Here is an 18,893-nt window from a genome sequence, read left to right as displayed (position 1 = left end):
CGTAAATACACAGCCCCTTTCCAAAGAAATGGCAGAACCAAGAGGAAGCCTATAATTGACTCATTATTTTTGAATTTCCTAATTTTTACCAACATAGCCACTGGAGCAAAGTAATACTGCACAGCATTTACTTAGAACTCATAATGAAGTAGTAATTCACTTTTTTTATGTGGAGGAAATAAGGAAATGTGGATGCTTACCACCTGATTATATTTAACACTCATACTTTATCTGACAATAGTATGGTTCATCTTCATTTTAAATCTGTGTGGAGATGCTTGGATAACAAATAGGTGATGATCAGAGAAGTAGATGCACACTTTCATTAAGAATAGGTGTGCTGTAGGAGGAAAAAGAGAAGGGGGAAGACAAAGGATAATTAGTTCCAGGCTTAATGAAATGTGTCTGGGTTAACTATTATTGCATATATTATTCTAGGGGGTTTATTTGTCCAGAAAACCAAATAAATCTGTGAGTCACACAACTCTGCAGGTGGGTTCTCATAATGACAAGTGAAACTACACCAGCAGTATAGCTAGCATAAGTCTAGGAGCCTGCAGCCAAGACTGAATTTTAGGTATTTGATTCATAGCTTGACCTTGACTACTTGTATGACAGGCTAGATTACATGTTGCCCCTTACTGTGAAACACAGCTGGTACCAAGCTGTGAAGTACCTGAAGAGGCCAGTGATGCCCAGAGATCTCAACTATGCAGTTTTTTCATTGTGCAGGAGTAGAAACCTCAATATATGAAAGTCTCAGTTTGTGGGCATTTTTTATTTTTAGCGGTGTTTGAACAACTTGCGTAGATGTAAATCCCAACTGTTAAGAAACCATGGATTGGTGAATAAAGAGAATTAAATAACTGTAGTGCAAGATAAGAGTTAGAAAGTGAGGGTTTCACATGGTTCCTGTTCGGTGAAACTGATTTCTCTACCCCTCTTAACGTGTGATTTTACTGTTCTGGTGTGTTGCTGTGTGGGAATACGAGAAAAACTGTTCAGAGCAGCAGCTGTGGAGCAAGATAAACAGCATGAGAACCAAGGACACCTCTAGAAGAAGAAAGAACGTCTCACAGCTCTGATTGGATAAGCGCCTGTGTGAACGGTTGAAGAGTGTTTTGTAAAATGCTCTGTTGACATGTAAAGGTGGATGGGAAAGTTGTAGGGGTGGATGGGAAAGCTAGAAAAAGAAAACTTGTGAAGGTATAGAAGTGATGTGAGAACTTATAATAAACGGTTTGGATCATTCACATCTGAGTCTGTGCATCAGACACTGCATTGCTGCTGCAGCAGATGGCTCTATTTATGCCAGATAAAATTAAAAACACTGATTTTACCTTCTAATGCGTTCTTTTTACTTTCTGGGTTTTGTTTGTTTGTTTGTTTTTTCTTTATAAAAATCAGATTCTCTACAGAGACAGCTGTGGTGTGGAGTATCACTAAAAACTCATGCTCAGTGTTTTTTTTTGTATTATCCATCCTGACCAACAAAATTGTATGGTACTGCACCTTATTTTTATTATCATAATAGATGATTCCTCACAGTTGCTAATTTATCCATTAGTTTAGCAAAGGAATCTGATGAGTAGTGCCATCTATAGTTTAGAAATATCAACTTGGAATGGAATGGAAATTTGAAGTTTAATTATCTCTGCTCCTTAAGCAGGATATTTGAACTTTTTTTTTACAATAGTGAACAATATTTTACACCCAAATTGAATAACTTCAACTCAGTACTGCAATGTTTTCAATATGGATATATAGAGATAGCTAGTACACTTGGAAACTGAAGGATTAATCCACCAGGACATGAAATGAGACGAATTGAATGTTGGAGATCTGCCTTTTAGAGAATGAAGAAAGGAATGAAGGAAGACAAGCCATCTGGGTCATCCACTCAGTAGGCATGTTTACAGAATCTAAACCTGTATGACTTCTGGTTTCAGTCTCCAGCTCGCTTTTCAGTAAAGTCTGCGTCTGCTTTTCACATTTTACTTTAGTGGACTAGTGCCTAGCTCACATGATTTCAAGTTTAATGTGATGAATTGCACCTGTCCAAATGGTGAATCAAGAACAACTGAAACAAGATTTGGCCCAATGCCTTAGGAAGTTACTAGATGAACATTTCTCTCTCTTTATAAAATACTTTCTTGCACAGCTCTGCATTTTTGCCTTTCTATAGTACTTCTTGCCATATATGTGTATGTCTGTAAGCATGGATACAGGCTGCTTTTTTATCTTTAATTTGTTTTTTTATCTTCAACTGTGCTCTTTTCAGTGTGTCTGCTCATACAAGCAAAATGTAAACTGAATAGCTCAGTTTAACATCCAGGCTCTTAGCGATGCTTATCTTGAGGATTTGTAGTATAAAATCTTCATCTTTAGTGCTTGCAAGTAAATATGCACAGCCCCTTCGAAACAAACAAACAAACAAACAAAACCAAACACACACACACAAAACAAACAAAACAAAACCTCAATCCCAAATCCAGAGATTAAAGCAGTCTGAATGAAAAACACATCCCCCTGAGTTTCTTGGGGTTTGATTGCATAGTGTGTCTTGTTATCTTACTAGCTTCCTAGTCTTCCTAGTGTTTTCCAGATAGCTGTTGCTATAATTGATGTTTTTTAGAAAAGTAATTCTCTGTAATTGGGTCATGGTGCTTTTCATCATTACAGAATCACATAATTCTAGGGGTTGGAAGGGACCTCAGGGGATCATTAAGTCCAATTCCCCTGCTAAAGCATGTTCACCACTATAGATCACAATTCTTTCATAGTACTTTGCACGTGAAGTTTTTGATATTATTTCATTTTTTTTTCGCCTGAAGAAGCTGAGGAACAGCAATGATCAAAGTCTGTTAGTGTTCCTAAAATTATAAATGCAAAGAAGGCCTGGAAAAACCTTCAAGACTTTTATATACGTCACAGCAAACAGGCAAAGCACAAACTGAATATCTCATTTTGAAGTTGTGAATCTGATCTGCTTGTGTCCGCCTTCAGTGCCTTTATGTGAGTCTTGTTTGGGTTTTGTTCAGGATAGAGAATATGTTAAAATTTATTTATCTTGCTAAAATTGGGGGCTTTGAATTCACTGCAGTGCAGAATCAAACTGCAAAATGACTGGAACAAACCAATGTAGTGAGATGTATGAGCAATAAAAGAGATATTTGACATTTACAGATACGAATTTCTACAATAAGAAAAAGGAAATTGAGATCTTGGTCACAAAAGGAGAGCATCTCAGAGTGTCTCTCATTTTGAGGAAAGTTCTGCTTGGCTCTTTGGTATCAGCTACTACTTATTCATGTATCCAAATAGCATCGTGTTCACATATAAACTGTGGGAAATTAACTGGGAGGGAACATTATTCCAAGAACAATATAATTCTATGTGTTTTGTAATCTGAAACAACTTGGGACTCACAGTCTATTTGTCTTTATTTCTTTCTCAGACTGTAGTTCTACTTCATATCAGAGAAATACATAGGAATTCCTTTGTATAGTGGTATTTTGTCAATTTACACAATGATATTTTTGTTGATTTAATCACATAGGCTACTGTTTTTATTTCTGATTTCTTATTTCTCATCTGCTTTCCTATATATACTATAATGCCTTTCATTATAACCCATAAATCAGCTTTGAATACGTTCAGTTTTTTAATTTTGTAGCAAATTTGTTTTAGTCCTAATCTGCATAATCAAGCAGTCAACACAGTAACAGGTTTGGTAATTATTCTGTCATATACAGCCCCAAATTGAGTACTTTATTTAATTATTTATTTATTTTTAATAATTTTATCATGGCAAGTAGGTTTATTTTTAAGGTATATAAGTAAGATGCTTCCATTCAAAATGCAGTCAACAGTAGCTGCTGTATTTTATAAATTAGTTCATGTAGAAATGTAGTATTGTCCAAGAATTTTAGTGTCTGTGGAAAATACGAGCAACATGAGAAGATCTGCTTTGGAGCTAGCTATATGTTCCAGTGGTCTTAAGCATAAGTAATTTTATTTCTGTTACATTAGAAACTAAATGGAAACAACAGCCTGCAAGAGAACATATCCTGAGTCCATCATAATCATTCAGACCATGCTTTTGTTCCTGCAACTGTAAATGTTGTTCATTAATTCAGAAAACTGCTTGTACTGTCCTGAGAAAGCCTGTCTCATTTGATAATGGGCTCTGAATCCAGTGGATTATTGCAGGGATTTTATCTTGCAGTAATCTCCAGAGAGAAATGTACAAACAGCTGGGAGAGTAAGGAGGAACTGCATTGTGCAGCAGGAGTTCTCTGGAGCAGAATTTTGGGGTGCTGGAGTGAATCTCAGCAGCAACATGAATCTTTTCTGTTTTTCTCTGGTAAGTGTACCACCACACATTTTTCTTTACTGGGCTGCTGAATTGTTAATCTGAACTGGTGGGTGTGTATGGAAGGAAAAAAACCAAGGTTTTACATCACCAATTGTGCAAGGATTGTGTAATGACAGTGAGACCCTCTAGTATAGAGGAAAGACTTTATGTATGAGAAATTATACATAACAAATCATGATTCGGTGAAAATAAGATGAAGGAAAAAAATTATTATAAATATGCTGTGTGCTGAGACTATTACAAAAATCTGCAGATTTAAACATGAAGCATTTGATCCAGCACAGTGAAAATCTCATAATGTGTCTTAAAATTGCTAGATATGTGTAAGCAAGAATTTGCTTTATGCTATTTTGTTTGAGATAGTGGTGTTTGATTTCCTTTTATAGTAGTCTGGGAAAACTGCTAGAACTTCAAGCCTTAGTTTTCTAGTAGCCAAGTGTGAACACATAGCCATTTGGGCTGATCCAGGCATGTGATGTTAGGTACTGAAGGACAGAAGGGTTGATCTAAGAATATAAGACCCTCTCCAGATTTTCTTTGTTTTTTTTTCTTTCTTTCTTTCTTTGGTTTTTCTCTCTCTTTTTTTTTTTTTTTTTTAGTTGTCCTTCTTTCTTACTCCAAGACAATTGCTCAGAATGAACAGGTAAATGAGGATAGGAAATCCGCAGAAACTGTTTCTGTTTTCAGAGCTTAACCATCTGCCAGTACCAATGCTCAGTATTAGTAGTGGTAATTAGGTGAGTATATTTGCTGTATTTATACAGCAAAGGAGATCTGTTGGCCCCTTTTCTTGTCTGTTGTACAGATGTTTAGTGTGTCTTCCCCATGTGTTTAAAAAGAAAAATGAAAGTATTAAAACCACACTGATACAAATTCAAATAAGGGAACCGTTTTGTGTACCATTGTTACTGGTTGCTAATGCTATCTAAGCGCAGAGTATGGCTGCTCTCCAGATCATAAGGATTAAAAACTGTTTTGGAATACTTAAAGTGCAGTGATATACTGAGATTCTGTGATGTGTCCCTTCATAAAAAATAATTCCATGTGAATTCAGGGACACATTTGATCACAGTTTAATGAGTCGGTGACTTTGTTCAAAGTTAGCTTTTTGGTACAGTCTGGAACAGCTTGAAAACAATCATTTCTGCAGTTCTTTGGGTCAGAATTATTCTATTAAATTTTTATTGTTCCATTGGGGCAGCTTCTTGCTTTCTGCACAGTTCATTTTTTAAGTATGTATTGCTCACCGTATCAGATGAGAAATCAGCTTATAGATACAATGTGGGACAGAGCAACTCGGGTCACAGTTTCCCTGTTCTGTAGGGTGGGCAGCACCTAAAGTTTCTGTGAGTGACATGCTGAGGGCAGTAATTATGGATGGTTCAGACAAGTGAAAGCTACTGTCATGATAGTTTCTGTAATGAAATAATTAGTTCTGTTTAAAGATTGCTGCTAAGAAGATAATGTCCCTTCTTTACAAGCTTTCCATGGGAGCCATTCTGTCCGTTGCAGTAATCTCTTGAGCAGCTGGCAAAACATCTTACAAGTTATCGAGATCTAAAGATAATTCAGAAGTCACTAGCATGGATCTACATTTCATAAAAAATCAGAGCCTCGTGTACTCCTTCCTGTGCATGCAACAAAAGCATGCAATTGCTTTCTGTAATCAGATTGTCTAGCTTGGAAATGAGCTAGTGACCCAAGTATGTACACTGGCTACTTTTACCATGTCAGTCTGTGGCTGTGAAAAAGCTGGCAGCACAGGGTTGAGCTAGCAATCAAGATAAGATATTTTTCTCTTCAAGAAAGGCAAGTTAAAAATAACACATAATAACAAAATAATTAGGTTTAAAAGACACTAGAGGAGCCAACTATTTTGCAGATGTAAATGGACACCAATCAATTGAAATCACTTCTGATTTATACCAAGTGAATACCTGGAATAAATATTGAACCTGAAACCACAGAAGAGATTCTCTGACTGCTGGCAAATGGAACAGAAAGAGTTTTGCAAAAATGGTATCTTATGAATGTTTTCCTCACATAGATGGAGATTACTGCCTGCAGTGAGTGTGTGCTTGTGTGTATGCATGTACACATGAATACTTATTTTAAAAGACATTGTTTTATAGGTTGAACAATAATTTTCTCCCTTACTGAGCATAAAGTAAGCTATAATCTTAGGGAATGCCAAGAATGTTTTGTTTAAAGGTATGGTAGAAGCAGCTTTTGGCAGATTCGAAGTGGTGGAATAAGTGGTAATTAGAGGAACAAGATCGGTTTATACAGTCAGGTTTGACTTTCTTTGGATTTGCTTTTGGACCTGTAAAAACCTCTGAGACAGATTTTTCGCATCAGAAACCCAGTGTGACAGGCCAGTCCTGCAAGTGATGTCAAGGAGGCTGAAGAATACAGTGAAGATTCACAAGGTGGCTGTAAGCAGTTGGTCAGCCTGGATGCTACTCTGCGCTAGCAGATAGAAATTATCCCTGCCTGTTGCTGTGGGAGTCCAATGATCTCCAGATCTTCTTATTATTATCGTTGTTTTTGTTGGTGGTGCTCCAGCATGGGTTGTTTCCTCAGCAGTACATCTTGTCCTTACTTAATTTCAGAGTGATTTGGCTTGTAAATTGAGATCAACTTTGCACTGGATTCCTTAACTTAGTCTAAGGAAATCTGCCGAAAAATTAAATTTTCCTTCAAAACCTTATGTCCCTTTTCCATTTTATGGAACAGTCTAAAGTATAACTGTCTCTGTTTTTGTAGACATATTATGCTCAAATATCAACCTTAGACTCCAAATTTGTAGTGTCTTTTACACCATAGGGTGTTTAGCATGTCAAATGATTAAATCAGAACAATATTGTTTGTTTCTGGACATTATGTAGAGAGGTGCCCAAATCAAGTAGTGCTTTTGTATCAACTGCAAGATGTTATGTCTCCAAATTATCTGTTTTGATAGCTTGTCTACTAAATGACAGCATCCTACAAATCTGAGAAAGAGAAGATACTATTATAATCCTTCCATTAAGGTAGATATGCTTCATATAATACTTTCTCGTATCAAGTCTTTAATCATTGCTAAGAGAGGTACATCCAGATATGGTTCTGGTTCAAAGAAAAACTGAATTTCAGGAAAGTTTCCATATCCAGAAAGTGAATATGTGAGGAACAAAAAAACCCTTCTTATAGATGGTGATATTTAAAGGATAATTACAACCTCCTTTGACGGGGAACAGTATTACTAGCAATGGAAGTGATGAAAACAGGGAAGAATTTCCAATGCTGAAATGCTGCCAAGATCAAATATGTCAGAAACCTACAGAAGAAGGGAGCTAGGGAAAGTAAACAACACTCCTAAATTACATGGACTCGAATCAGATATTCAAGTTGAGCACCAATTTGGTGTAAGCCAATAGGTTTCCTTACATTTGTCTATTTCTCTTCCATACGGTAGCTTTCTAACTACCAGTTTTGCTAGTGAAACATAAAGTACTGAATGAAAGTCTAATAGTCTTAGTGATTTTCAGTAGCTTAGAACTAGTTATGTGTTTTATTTTGATAGCTGATTGAAAGATGTGCTGACAACTCAGTAGAAAATGTATTATATTTAAAGTTATAAACTAAAACAGCTGTTATTCTCTGCGCCTTATGATCCATGTAGTCTCTGCACACAATAGAAATAACATGCAAAGTAAAGAAATGCAGACAATTATTTTCCTCTAGCTCTGAATTAGGATCTTTTCTGCCATAAAGGAAAAGTAGCAGGCACTACAGAATTGAGCTGTTTTTTTCCTGTTATCTCTCGCGTTGCCTTGTGCTGTTTAATGTGCTCAGAACTACTAAAGATTTGAATAAATTCCAAGTCTGCACGAGCTCAAATCTGTAAGTAATTTTCTCTCATTAATCTTGGGGGCAGAGGGGAGGCCTACAGGCCCTTTCTTGGAGGCCCTTGCTAACTCTGCCCAGCTCCTCACCATCTAGCTTTCCCTCTCTCAATTTCTCTCCCACATGAACTTGTGCAGTCCCATGTATAACAATGCTCTTTCTAGTGCCCCTGTGTTTGCTTTCTTACCCATGCCATCTCTTCCTTTTGTCTCCTCACTCTTTCCTGCATAATCTTTCTTGTATGCTTTTCTCACGTGCTTTCTCATATGCTTTTCTCACATGCTTTCTCTTGCACACACACACTCTTCTCGCATGCTTGTTATCTTGCTCTCTCTTGGCCACATTTGCGTGTTTTTACTCACTTTCTTGAGTGCTCCCCCTTATTGCAGCCTTGCTCCTTTCCATGTCCTCACCCTTTTTTTTTTTTTGCACCCTCTTTCTCATGCTTTCTCATGCTGTCACTCTCCCTCCCATATTCTTGCTGTTTCTCACGCGCATGCTCTCAATCTCACACACTCATGTGTTCTCAAAGGATTACACCTTTTCTTGCACCACTGTGCTCACCCTTTCTCATACAAGCTTTCTCTCTCATCCCGTTTCTTCCTTTTGCCTTTTCTCAAGCACTTCCCAGTCACTGCTCATATCTCACACTCTTTCTCTCTCTGCTTTTCTCTCCCTTGCTCTTTCTCTCTTCTTCCTCTTCTTCACCTTCTCATAGAATCATGGATGGCTTGGATTGGAAGTGACCCCAAGGATCATCAAGTTCCAACCCCCCTGCCACAGGCTGGGCCACCAACCTCTGGATTTTTCCCGCATGCATTCTTTCTTGAGCATTAACTTTCCCTTGCATTATTCCTTATGAACACTTGTTCTTGCTGGGATGCTCCACTCACACTTTCTTATGTCCTCACTTTTTCGATACCTTCACTTTTTTCAGTCCCACATCTCACATGGAGACGATCTGAAGATGGTGTCTGGGTGCAAGACAGAATGAAATAAGGATTTCCCTTACAGGAAAAGTAATTGTATATTCACACTGTACAGATTAATTTACGCATTAAGGAATAAAGGAGGTAAAGATTTTAAAAAAACTCACAAAAATAAATAGAAAATGAAACAAACAACAAGAACAAAACAAAAGAAAACAAAAAAAGAACCCAAAGCTTGGCTGAAGATGCTATGACTTAAATATGTATCCAAACTGGCATACTTTTTTTATATGGTAGAATTTCTTTCTGAAGTAATGTGTAAGTCTATAATGTAAGGAAAATAGTACATGTGTTATCTAAAAGACATTTGTGAATATCTAAGTAACTTTTAAAGATCTGGAAATTATATAGTGTGCATATATAAGGTTAATGCTTTACAATATTGGTTGTTTTGTGCAGAGATTGGAATCCCATATTGTTCGTTTCCTTCATATTACATCTGAAATGCAAATGTTCAATATGTTTTGGAAGCAGTACTTTCACTGAGGATGTATGCCAGCATATTTGAGAATTATAGGTAATGCCATTTTCACTGACCACAAGACAGGGGTATTTCCAGTGAGTATAACAGTGCAGGTAAAAGCAGTGAAATATTCTTCTAGATGTTGATACATTTAAGACTTGAAACTACTTTGAAAACAAAATAAGTTTCATTCAGTGCAGTTACCTTCTTATACTGAGATTGCCAGAGAGAAAAATATGCCCTTTTCTAATGAAATCATCAGAACTCTTCTTTCCCCTCTACATCTGTTCATTCACGTGATCAGCAGATCTATAAAAGTGACTATACTGGATGATGCTAATACATTTTGTATGCTTCCAACAGCTGCCTCATTTACTGTATTTTCACATATCTATCAACAATATTGTAATAAATTCTTTCTTAAAAGCTGTGCTAAAATAATTTTAATGACTTGATTCACATGTATGGTGTTTTATAATTTGTATCCAAGTTGAAAATATAAGAAGGATGTAAAACTGCTGTAGAGCATCCAAACAAGGGTTAAGAAATCTGTCTTCTTGTTTCGCCTCTGCATTTCACTTCTCTTCCGCTCAAATTCTCTCTTACCAAACATTTGGTCACCAAGGCAGTGCTGATCCAGTGTTGTACTTGGTGAAAGAAATGATCTGCTCTAAAACTAACTCCCCAAAATCCTGGCCAGCTTTCAGCTTTCCTGCTCACTATGTGGATGTGCACAATCTAGGGCAGCAGTCAGTCTGTGGCAATGCTGCCTTATGCTTTCTTTGGTTGGTTATTTCTTGCACTGCCTTCTTGGTACAACACATAGGGTTTAGGATGTTAAATAAGTGAGATTTAAAAATATAAGAGAGTTGCCAAATTGATATCCATTATAACCTTTCTGTAACAAGAAAGGCCAAATATCTTCCCAGGTCTTCTGAAAAGTGTTCTTTGATTTTCCAAAGAAGGCCCCTGCAAAGCACTTGTTTTCTCAGACCCTTGGTAAATGTTAGCCCAGAAATTAAAGCAAGAGTTATTGTTGCCTGACAGTGTAGAGCAGTATCTTGTGAGCAGTCATACTACGAAGGTGGCATTCTCTTTCTGAGTCTTCAATAATGAAAAAGCTGCTGTTTAATTAGTCTCTATTTCCCCTCAGAAGTCAATAAGAAGAGCATTCTTTGTACATGCAGCATGCAAGCATCATCCAATCTTTTACTCTCTATGGCTAAGGGTCTAGAGCTTCACTGTTACAGAAAACTGTTAATTTGATGTTAGAGAACAATTGTTTCTTTTTGAAGACAAAATAAAAACGTGATCTTTCACCTGAATGAGTAAATGAAAAGGACGTGGCAAGCAGAATTTTTATTATTCTATTATTTTATTATTCTAACCTCCTATTTCCAGAAATACCTGTCTGTGAAGTATGAAGTTATAAACCTATAAATGGGTGCTGCTCTTCTGCATCTGCTCTGTCAGAGCCACAGGTGCATGCTGGGCAAGGCGGGGCTGCTTTGTGGGAGCTGCAGGTGCATGTTGGGCAATGTGAGACTGCCCAGGCCCCACAGTTAGCTGATGTCACCTTGGCTGCTGCCAACATTGCCATGGCAAAACACTGGCTGAAATAATGCAGGGCAGCCCCAGGATCCTGCAGCTCAGATTCCTGTGGGGGCTGGGGAAATGCCTGCCACACTGAGCCAGGTGTAAAAGTGGGTGCCTTGAAGGGCAGAGTGTTGTAAGATGGAGGAGTTGAAACCGCACCCAAGATGGGGCTGCTGCTAAGTGGCAGCAGGGAGGGGGCCAGAGGCTGGCACTCTTCCCTCTCTGGTGCAGCAGCAGGCTCTGGTGGAGTTGCAGCACTGCCTGGGTAGGAGCTTGGGTAGGAGCTTTCTTCAATTGCTTGGCTGGAGGAGGCCCCATGGGTGGCACTATCTGTGTGCCTGCTTGTGGATCTGCTGTCAGCAGGCTCTTCTCTGGCCCAGCAGCCGTTCCCTCTATGGGCTGGACATCTGGGCTGCTCCTTGGAGGCCCCTCGTTCAGCTCTTCCTGTGGGTTGGGTGCAGCTACAGCTCTTCTCTTTTGGGCAACTCTGTGCTTGCAGAGTTCCAGCAGCTCTGGGTGATCTTTTCTGAAGTATGGGTTGTAGTAGCAAAGTAACTGAAAATACAAAGGAGAAGAGCTGTGATTTGAAAGACAGTGAGATGCAGAAACTTCAACTTTTAATTGCTAAAGACAAACATGGATATTAAAATGTCTTTCATTTTAAATTCAGGCTGATTAAAGCAAGATATGTTGAAGTAACAGACTCTTAATACCCTCATTTATTTATCTTTCTGTTCTACGGGCTCAGACTTGCTGGATAAAGCCCAAATATATTTTTCCCACATTTCTAGTAGTCAGCAATGCTACTTCTAAAATTCCTGCAAACAGCCAGAGGAAGAAATTAGGATCAGAATGTTTACTGTCATCCTCATCTCCTCTGTTACCAAGGCTTATTTTATTATACACTCCCCCCGCAACTCTTCCAGGAGAATATTATGAGAGTTGGTTAGTGTATGGAGCAGCTGATTTACCTTCCTGTGAGCCACAGATGCCTGTTCCTCTGCCAGAAACTCAGGAAGCGAGGGAGATCTTTTGGAGTCACACTGAGCTTTTGTGAATCTATACACATTAAGCTGATGAATAAAGTTTTTCATGCATCCCAAACACTCTCAAAGATCCTTTCTTTCCCAGTACTTCAATCTGAAACATTTCTTGGTCAGTTACAATGCAGCTTCCATTCTGACCCCACCAAATGCTCTTAAATTGGTGACTTTCAACCAGTACCCAGAGTTTCTCAGGAAAAATGAGGGCTGCAGAGATAATAGTGCCTCTGCATGTACTCTCCTTGTAAGAAGCATGAGCTATACATTTGATTTCCTCCTGATGAGGATAAGTTAGGGCATCCTTTTCATCCATTTTTGATGCCCAGGCTGTTCCTCTATCCTGACCCAGAAGATCAGGAGAGCCTGGGAATGCAGCCAGACCCTCTGGATCAGAACCAGAAGTTCCTACTGCAGACAGCTCCCTTTCAGTGTCTACTGTCTTAGTATGTGGTTTGTGCTTGCAGCCAGTTCTGCAGGGAACTACAGGGAACTACCCTTTATCCTGCCAGCTAGCAAGTGAAATCCCACAGAACTGTCAAGAGGTTACAGGGGGAGAGGCTCAAAAATCACCATGGTGCCCATGTGTCATCATGGTGACATCACTGCAGTGCTTATGGCCCATCTGGTGCAGCAGCCAGAGCAGGCATTGCTGACCTGCCCTTGTTGCTGGTCCTGCACAGAGCCATGGGTATTTTCACTTGAGTCAAGGAGCAAATAAAACTGTATCTGAAGGGGATGACTCCTTGTCCAGACCTTGCTTTCCCTTCCCTGTTTGGTCCCCTGAATCTCTCCCTTCTGGACTCCGTGGTGTCCCTCGGGTTCTACAGATGGGAGTGGAAATCATTTTCTGTGCTACATTAACAGAAGAAAATAGCAATCTCTTCTCAGTCTGACACAATTTCCTGCAAATGCTCTTTTATTTCAATTGCACAGCTTCTGTGAGGGAGTAGCTGTGTGCACAGGCAATGCTCTGCCATGTCAGTGGTCTCCCAGAAGCTGCTCTGTAGGTCCAACTAGAAAAAAACACAAAGTACATTTTGCTGTTTGAATAAACAGGAAATGTATGACTCCTCTGTTCTTCTAATTGGTTCCTGTGTTTTTATTTGATATTTTAGAAATTTAGAAAGCAGTCCCACCAAATCAGTGATGTTCTTGAAGCCATCTGAATTGCAGTCCTCGTTACAGGATCAAGTGCTTTATCTTTTATTCATCCTAACAAAGCTGATAAAGCATGGGGTAGATGAGTAGATGAGTGGATTGAGAACTGTCTGACTGGCCAAGTTCAGAGTGTGATGATCAGCAGTGCAAAGTCTGGTTGGAGACCTGTGACTAGAAGTGCTCCCCAGGAGTTGGTGCTGGGTCCAGTCTTGTTCAGTGTCTTCACTGTCAACCTTGATGAGGGGATAGTGTTCACCCTCAGCAAATATACTGACAATACAAAGCTGGGAGGAGTGGCTGTCATGCCAGAAGGCAGTGCTGCCATTCAGCGAGACGTGGACAGGCTGCAGAGCTGGGCAGTAAGAAATCAGATGGGGTTGAACAAAATCGAGAGTAGAGTCCTTCACCTGGGAAGGAATAACCACAAGTAGCAGTACAGGTTGAAGCATGATCTGCTGGAGAGGAGCTCTGTGCAGAAGGACCTGGAGGTCCTGGTGGATGACACGTTGACTGTGAGCCAGCTGTGCCCCGGTGGCCAAGAAGGCCAATGGGATTCCGGAGTGCATTAAAAGGAGTGTGGCCAGCTTTGCTGATACATTATGTATCAGCAGCCTAGCTTTGAATGTGCATCTGTATTTATATTCTGTACTAGAGTATAGTATATAGAATAAATGTTTTTATATAATATATCACATTAATTTCAATTGCATTATATGTTTTTTACAGAGAGAGGAAATTAAGTTTTTTGAAAGATAATGGAGGAAAATCAGTCTTTACATTTTACAGATCACACAAAATGAATGTTTTTGTTTGTTTTTAAGTGGATTTACAAGTATTCATCTTTGTAAGACTATTTCAATTTATTTTAGGAGGGTTCAATGGACAGCTTGTATGAGCCTGTCCCCGAACGTCAAGAACCCAATGATACAACCAGTACTTCCAGCCAGCCCAGCACTCCAGTGAGCACACGTGCAAACTGTGGACTGCCTGATAGGTCTATGTCTTTGGTAAGTAAACTGTAATTGTAAAGAATGAAGTGTACTTTGAAAAAAAAAAAAAAAAAAAAAAAAAAAGAAAATTACTGTGTATCCAAATGCATGTGTGTTCAGCTGGCTTGGATTTAGTTTGAAATATTCAAGCTTTTTATAGCCAGCGTTCAGCCATGGTCAAACCGAGAGAGCCAACTTGAGAAGAGAGGAGGAATGGCAGCAGGTCCCAATTCAGTGACGCAGGCAGTGTCCATCCCAACCTACCTTGATTCCTCAGGTGCCTCTATGTAATAGGTTTGAAGCCCTGAAACTAGAGGGTGAGGTGGCTGAGAATCAGGTGGAGGGATGGCCTCCAAGCTTTTCTAAGGAGAGGTGGTCGGCTCCATGCTTGAAGACTGCCTCCTCCAGTAAACAAAGGAGTGATAGTTATAGGTGACTCCCTTCTACAAGGAACTGAGGGCCCAATATGTCGGCCTGACCCCACCCGTAGGGAAGTGTGCTGCCTCCCTAGGGCATGGGTCAAGGATATCTCTAGAAAGTTTTCTGGTCTTATTCTCCCATCTGATTACTCTCACTTATCGGTAGTTCAAGTCGGCAGTGATGATGCTGCTGAGAGAAGCCTGAGGGCTATCAAAAATGACTTCAAGGGGCTGAGGAGGGTACTTGATGAAGCAGGCATGCAGTGGTTTTCTCTTCTATCGCTTCAGTGGCAGGGAAGGATACTGAGAGGATAAAAAAAAGCCCTCCTCATCAATAAATGGCTTAGAGGTTGGTGCAGACACAAGAATTTTGTGTTTTTTGACCATGGGGCAATTTACTCAGCACCTGGCATGATGGCTGCAGATGGAGCTCACCTGTCTGCAAGGGGTAAAAGGATCCTAGCCCAGGAACTGGTGGGACTAACTGAAAAGTGTTTAAACTAGGTAAGAAGGGGGATGGGGATGGGGATGGGGATGGGGACGGGGACGGGGACGGGGACGGGGACGGGGACGGGGACGAAATGAGGGCTGCTGGGTTGAGCGGGTAGTTCAAGGCTCAAAACAGAGCTTGATGGGTGATGAGGGTGGAGTTCAAAGGGATGGAGAGGGGCCAGGGGAATGCTGCTTCCCTAAAGTGCCTGTAAACTAATGCGCACTGTACGGGAAATAAACAGGAAGAACTGGAGATCTGTGTGCAGTCACATGGCTATGATCTCATTGCAGTCACAGAGACATGGTGGGACATGTGACTCGTGTGACTGGAATGTTGTCATGGAGGGCTATGTGCTTTTTAGGAAAGATTGGCTGGCGAGGCGGGGTGGTGGAGTTGCTCTTTATGTGAGAGAGCAGCTAGAATGTATTGAACTCCAGTTGGGGGAGAGTGGTGTTGCAGTGGAGAGCTTGTGGTGAGAATCAAGGGGCAGGCTGGTATGGCTGACACTGTTGTGGGTGTGTGCTACAGGCCCCCTGATCAGGAGGAGGAGGTTGATGAGGCCTTCCATAAGCAACTGAAAGTATCATCATGATCCCAGGCGCTGGTGCTTATGGGGACTTCAATTATCCAGATATTTGCTGGATGCAATATATTGGAAGCAATATGGCCAGGCACACACGGTCCAGACAGTTCCTACAATGTGTTGAAGACATCTTTCTGATGCAGGTAGTGGAGGAACTGACGAGGGGAGGGTGTTGCTGGACCTTATTCTCACTAATAAGGAAGGGCTTGTCAAGGAAGTAATGGTCAGGGGCAGCTTGGGTTGTAGTGACCATGAGAGGGTGGAGTTCAAGATCTTGAGTGGAAGAAGCAAAGCAAAAAGTAGGGTTGCTACACTGAACTTTAGGAGCTATCCCTATTTGGAACTATCCTGTGGGCTAGGGTGTTAGAAGATAAGGAGGCCTGTGAAAGCTGGACAGCATTTAAACAGCTCTTCTTCCAAGCTCAGGATCAGTGCATCCCTATGAGCAAGAAATCAGGAAAGGGTGGCAGGAGATCTGTGTGGATGAGCAAGGAGCTCATGCACAAACTAAAAGGGAAGAAGAAGATCCATGAGATGTGGAAAAAGGGTCTGAGCACTTGGGAAGAATATAGAAATGTTGTCAGGGCCTGCAGGGATGCGACGAGGAAGGCTAAAGCCCACCTGGAATTGAATCTGGCAAAGGTGATAAAGGATAATAAAAAAGGCTTTTTTAAGTATGTTAACAGTAAAAGGAAGGCTAGGGAGAGTGTGGCTCCCCTACTAAGTGAGGGGGGTGTTCTGGTAATGGGGGATGCTGAGGAAGTGGAGATACTGAATGCTTTCTTTACTTCCATCTTCAGTGAAAAGGTTCTCTTAGGTTTCCCATGCCCTGGAAGTCAGTCTAGGGTCTAGGGAATGGAAGACTTCCCTTTAGTCAGGAAAGAGGCAGTCCGAGAGCACCTAGGCAACACCAATGTTCATAAATCCATGGGACCCAATGGGATGCATCCGTGGGTGCTGAGGGAGCTGGCAGAGGTGATTGCTGAACTGCTCTCTGTCATCTTTGAGAGGTCTTGGAGAATGGGGGCGGTGCCTGAAGACTGGAGGATAGCCAATGTCACTCTGGTCTTCAAAAAGGGCAATAAGGAAGATCCAGGTAATTGCAGGCCAGTCAGCCTCACCTCTGTCCCTGGAAAGGACAGCTTGTGCTGGATGCCATCTCCAGACAACTGAAAGAAAAGGAGGTTATCAGGAGTAGTCAGCATGGGTCATGCTTGACCAGCCTCTTAGCCTTCTACAATGTTGTCACTGGCTGGGTGGTTGGGGGGAGAGCAGTGGATGTAATCTTGATTTCAGCAAGGCATTTGATATTATCTCCCACGACATCCTTATAACAAAGCTGAGGAAATGTGGGATAGATGAGTGGACAGTGAGGTGGGTTAAGAACTGGCAGAGCACAGAGGGTCATCATTGGTGGTGCAGAGTCCGGTTGGAGGCCTGTAACCAGCGGTGTTCCTCAAGGGTTGGTGCTGGATCTGGTTTTGTTCAACATCTTCATCAATGACCTTGATGAGGGGACAGTGGCCACCCTCAGCAAGTTTGCTGATGATACGAAGTTGGGAGGATTGGCTGACACGCCTGAAGGCTGTGCTGCCATTCAGTGAGACTTGGACAGGCTGGAGAGCTGGGCAGTAAGAAACCAGATGAGGCTTAACAAAAGCAAGTGTAGAGTCTCGCATCTAGGGAGGAATAATTGCATGTACCGGTACAGGTTGGGGATGACCTGCTGGAGAGGAGCTCTGCAGAGAGGGACCTGGGTGTCCTGGTGGACAACAGGTTGGTCATGAGCCAGCAGTGTGCCCTTGTGGCCAAAAAAAGGCCAGTGGCATTCTGGGATGCATTAAAAAGAGCGTGTCCAGCAGGTCAAGGGAGGTGATCCTCCCCCTCTACTCTGCCGTGGTAAGGCCTCATCTGGAGTACTGCGTCCAGTTCTGGGCTCCCCAGTACAAAAAAGACAGGGATCTCTTGGAAAGAGTCCAGCGGAGGGCCACAGAGATGGTGAAGGGCCTGGAGCATCTCTCCTATGAAGAAAGGCTGAGTGAACTGGGTCTGTTCAGCCTTGAGAAAAGAAGACTGAGAGGGGACCTGATGCAGGTCTATCAATATTTAAGGTGTGGGGGGCAGAATGGCGAGGCCGGACTGTTTTCAGCAGAGTGTGGAGACAGGACGAGGGGAAACGGCCAGAAACTGCAGCATAGGAAGTTCTGCACAAGTGTGCGCAAGAACTTCTTTACAGTGAGGTGACGGAGCGCTGGAACAGGCTGCCCAGGGAGGTGGTGGAGTCTCCTTCTCTGGAGATATTCAAATCTGCCTGGACACCTGCTTGTGAGACCTGGTGTAGGGAACCTGCTTTGACAGGGGGGTTGGACTCGATGATCTCTGGAAGTCCCTTCCAACCCCTGTGATTCTGTGATATCTCATCCCTGTACCTAATCACCTGGTTTCTGTGTTTGTAACTGTGCCTTTAGCTGTCCTTTTTATTAACAAAAACACATTTTTAATGAGTGAGTTGTATGAATTTTGTGAATATTAATAAATTTTGTAAAACTTTTGCGGGATAACCATTACATTTGATCAAAAAATCATTCAGCAAACATGAAGGAAATTGTCTTCTGTATTTTTTTTTCTTCCTAAGTAGTAAGAATAATAGGGATAATATTACATTTCATAATCTCATTTATTTCATTAAATAATTTCTTTTATTTCATTTAATAATCTTTTTCTTTTCTTCTGCTTAATGGTGCCTCCTTTATTTGTAATTACTGTCTCTAACTTTGCAAAATAGTGACATATGATGCAGTCTCGCGACAGAATAAAAAGAAAGAATAAAAAGAAACCATAATGTTCATTATTAAAGGAAGAGAGACTTCTGCCAGCACAAATTATGCCAGGCT

At 41.0% G+C, this 18,893-nt stretch overlaps 1 protein-coding gene across 2 annotated transcripts in view; it reads left to right on the top strand.

Moving 5' to 3' along the window:
- The window catches only part of LOC122155904 (SAM domain-containing protein SAMSN-1-like), a 193,033-nt gene that overhangs the window by 102,853 nt on the left and 71,287 nt on the right, over nt 1–18,893 (top strand). For both annotated transcript variants that reach the window (XM_042810248.1, XM_042810246.1), the window contains exons 4-5: nt 4,229–4,366; nt 14,385–14,522. In XM_042810248.1, coding sequence (XP_042666182.1) covers nt 4,343–4,366; nt 14,385–14,522 — 162 coding nt within the window. In that variant the 5' untranslated portion in view covers nt 4,229–4,342. The remainder of the gene's footprint in view (nt 1–4,228; nt 4,367–14,384; nt 14,523–18,893) is intronic.

The sequence above is a fragment of the Centrocercus urophasianus genome, unplaced genomic scaffold (genome assembly GCF_019232065.1).
Source record: "Centrocercus urophasianus isolate 14NV4802_14NV808 unplaced genomic scaffold, USGS_Curo_1.0 seq_12, whole genome shotgun sequence".
Classification (NCBI taxonomy): Eukaryota; Metazoa; Chordata; class Aves; order Galliformes; family Phasianidae; genus Centrocercus; species Centrocercus urophasianus.
This window is presented reverse-complemented; position numbering and strand designations above follow the sequence as displayed.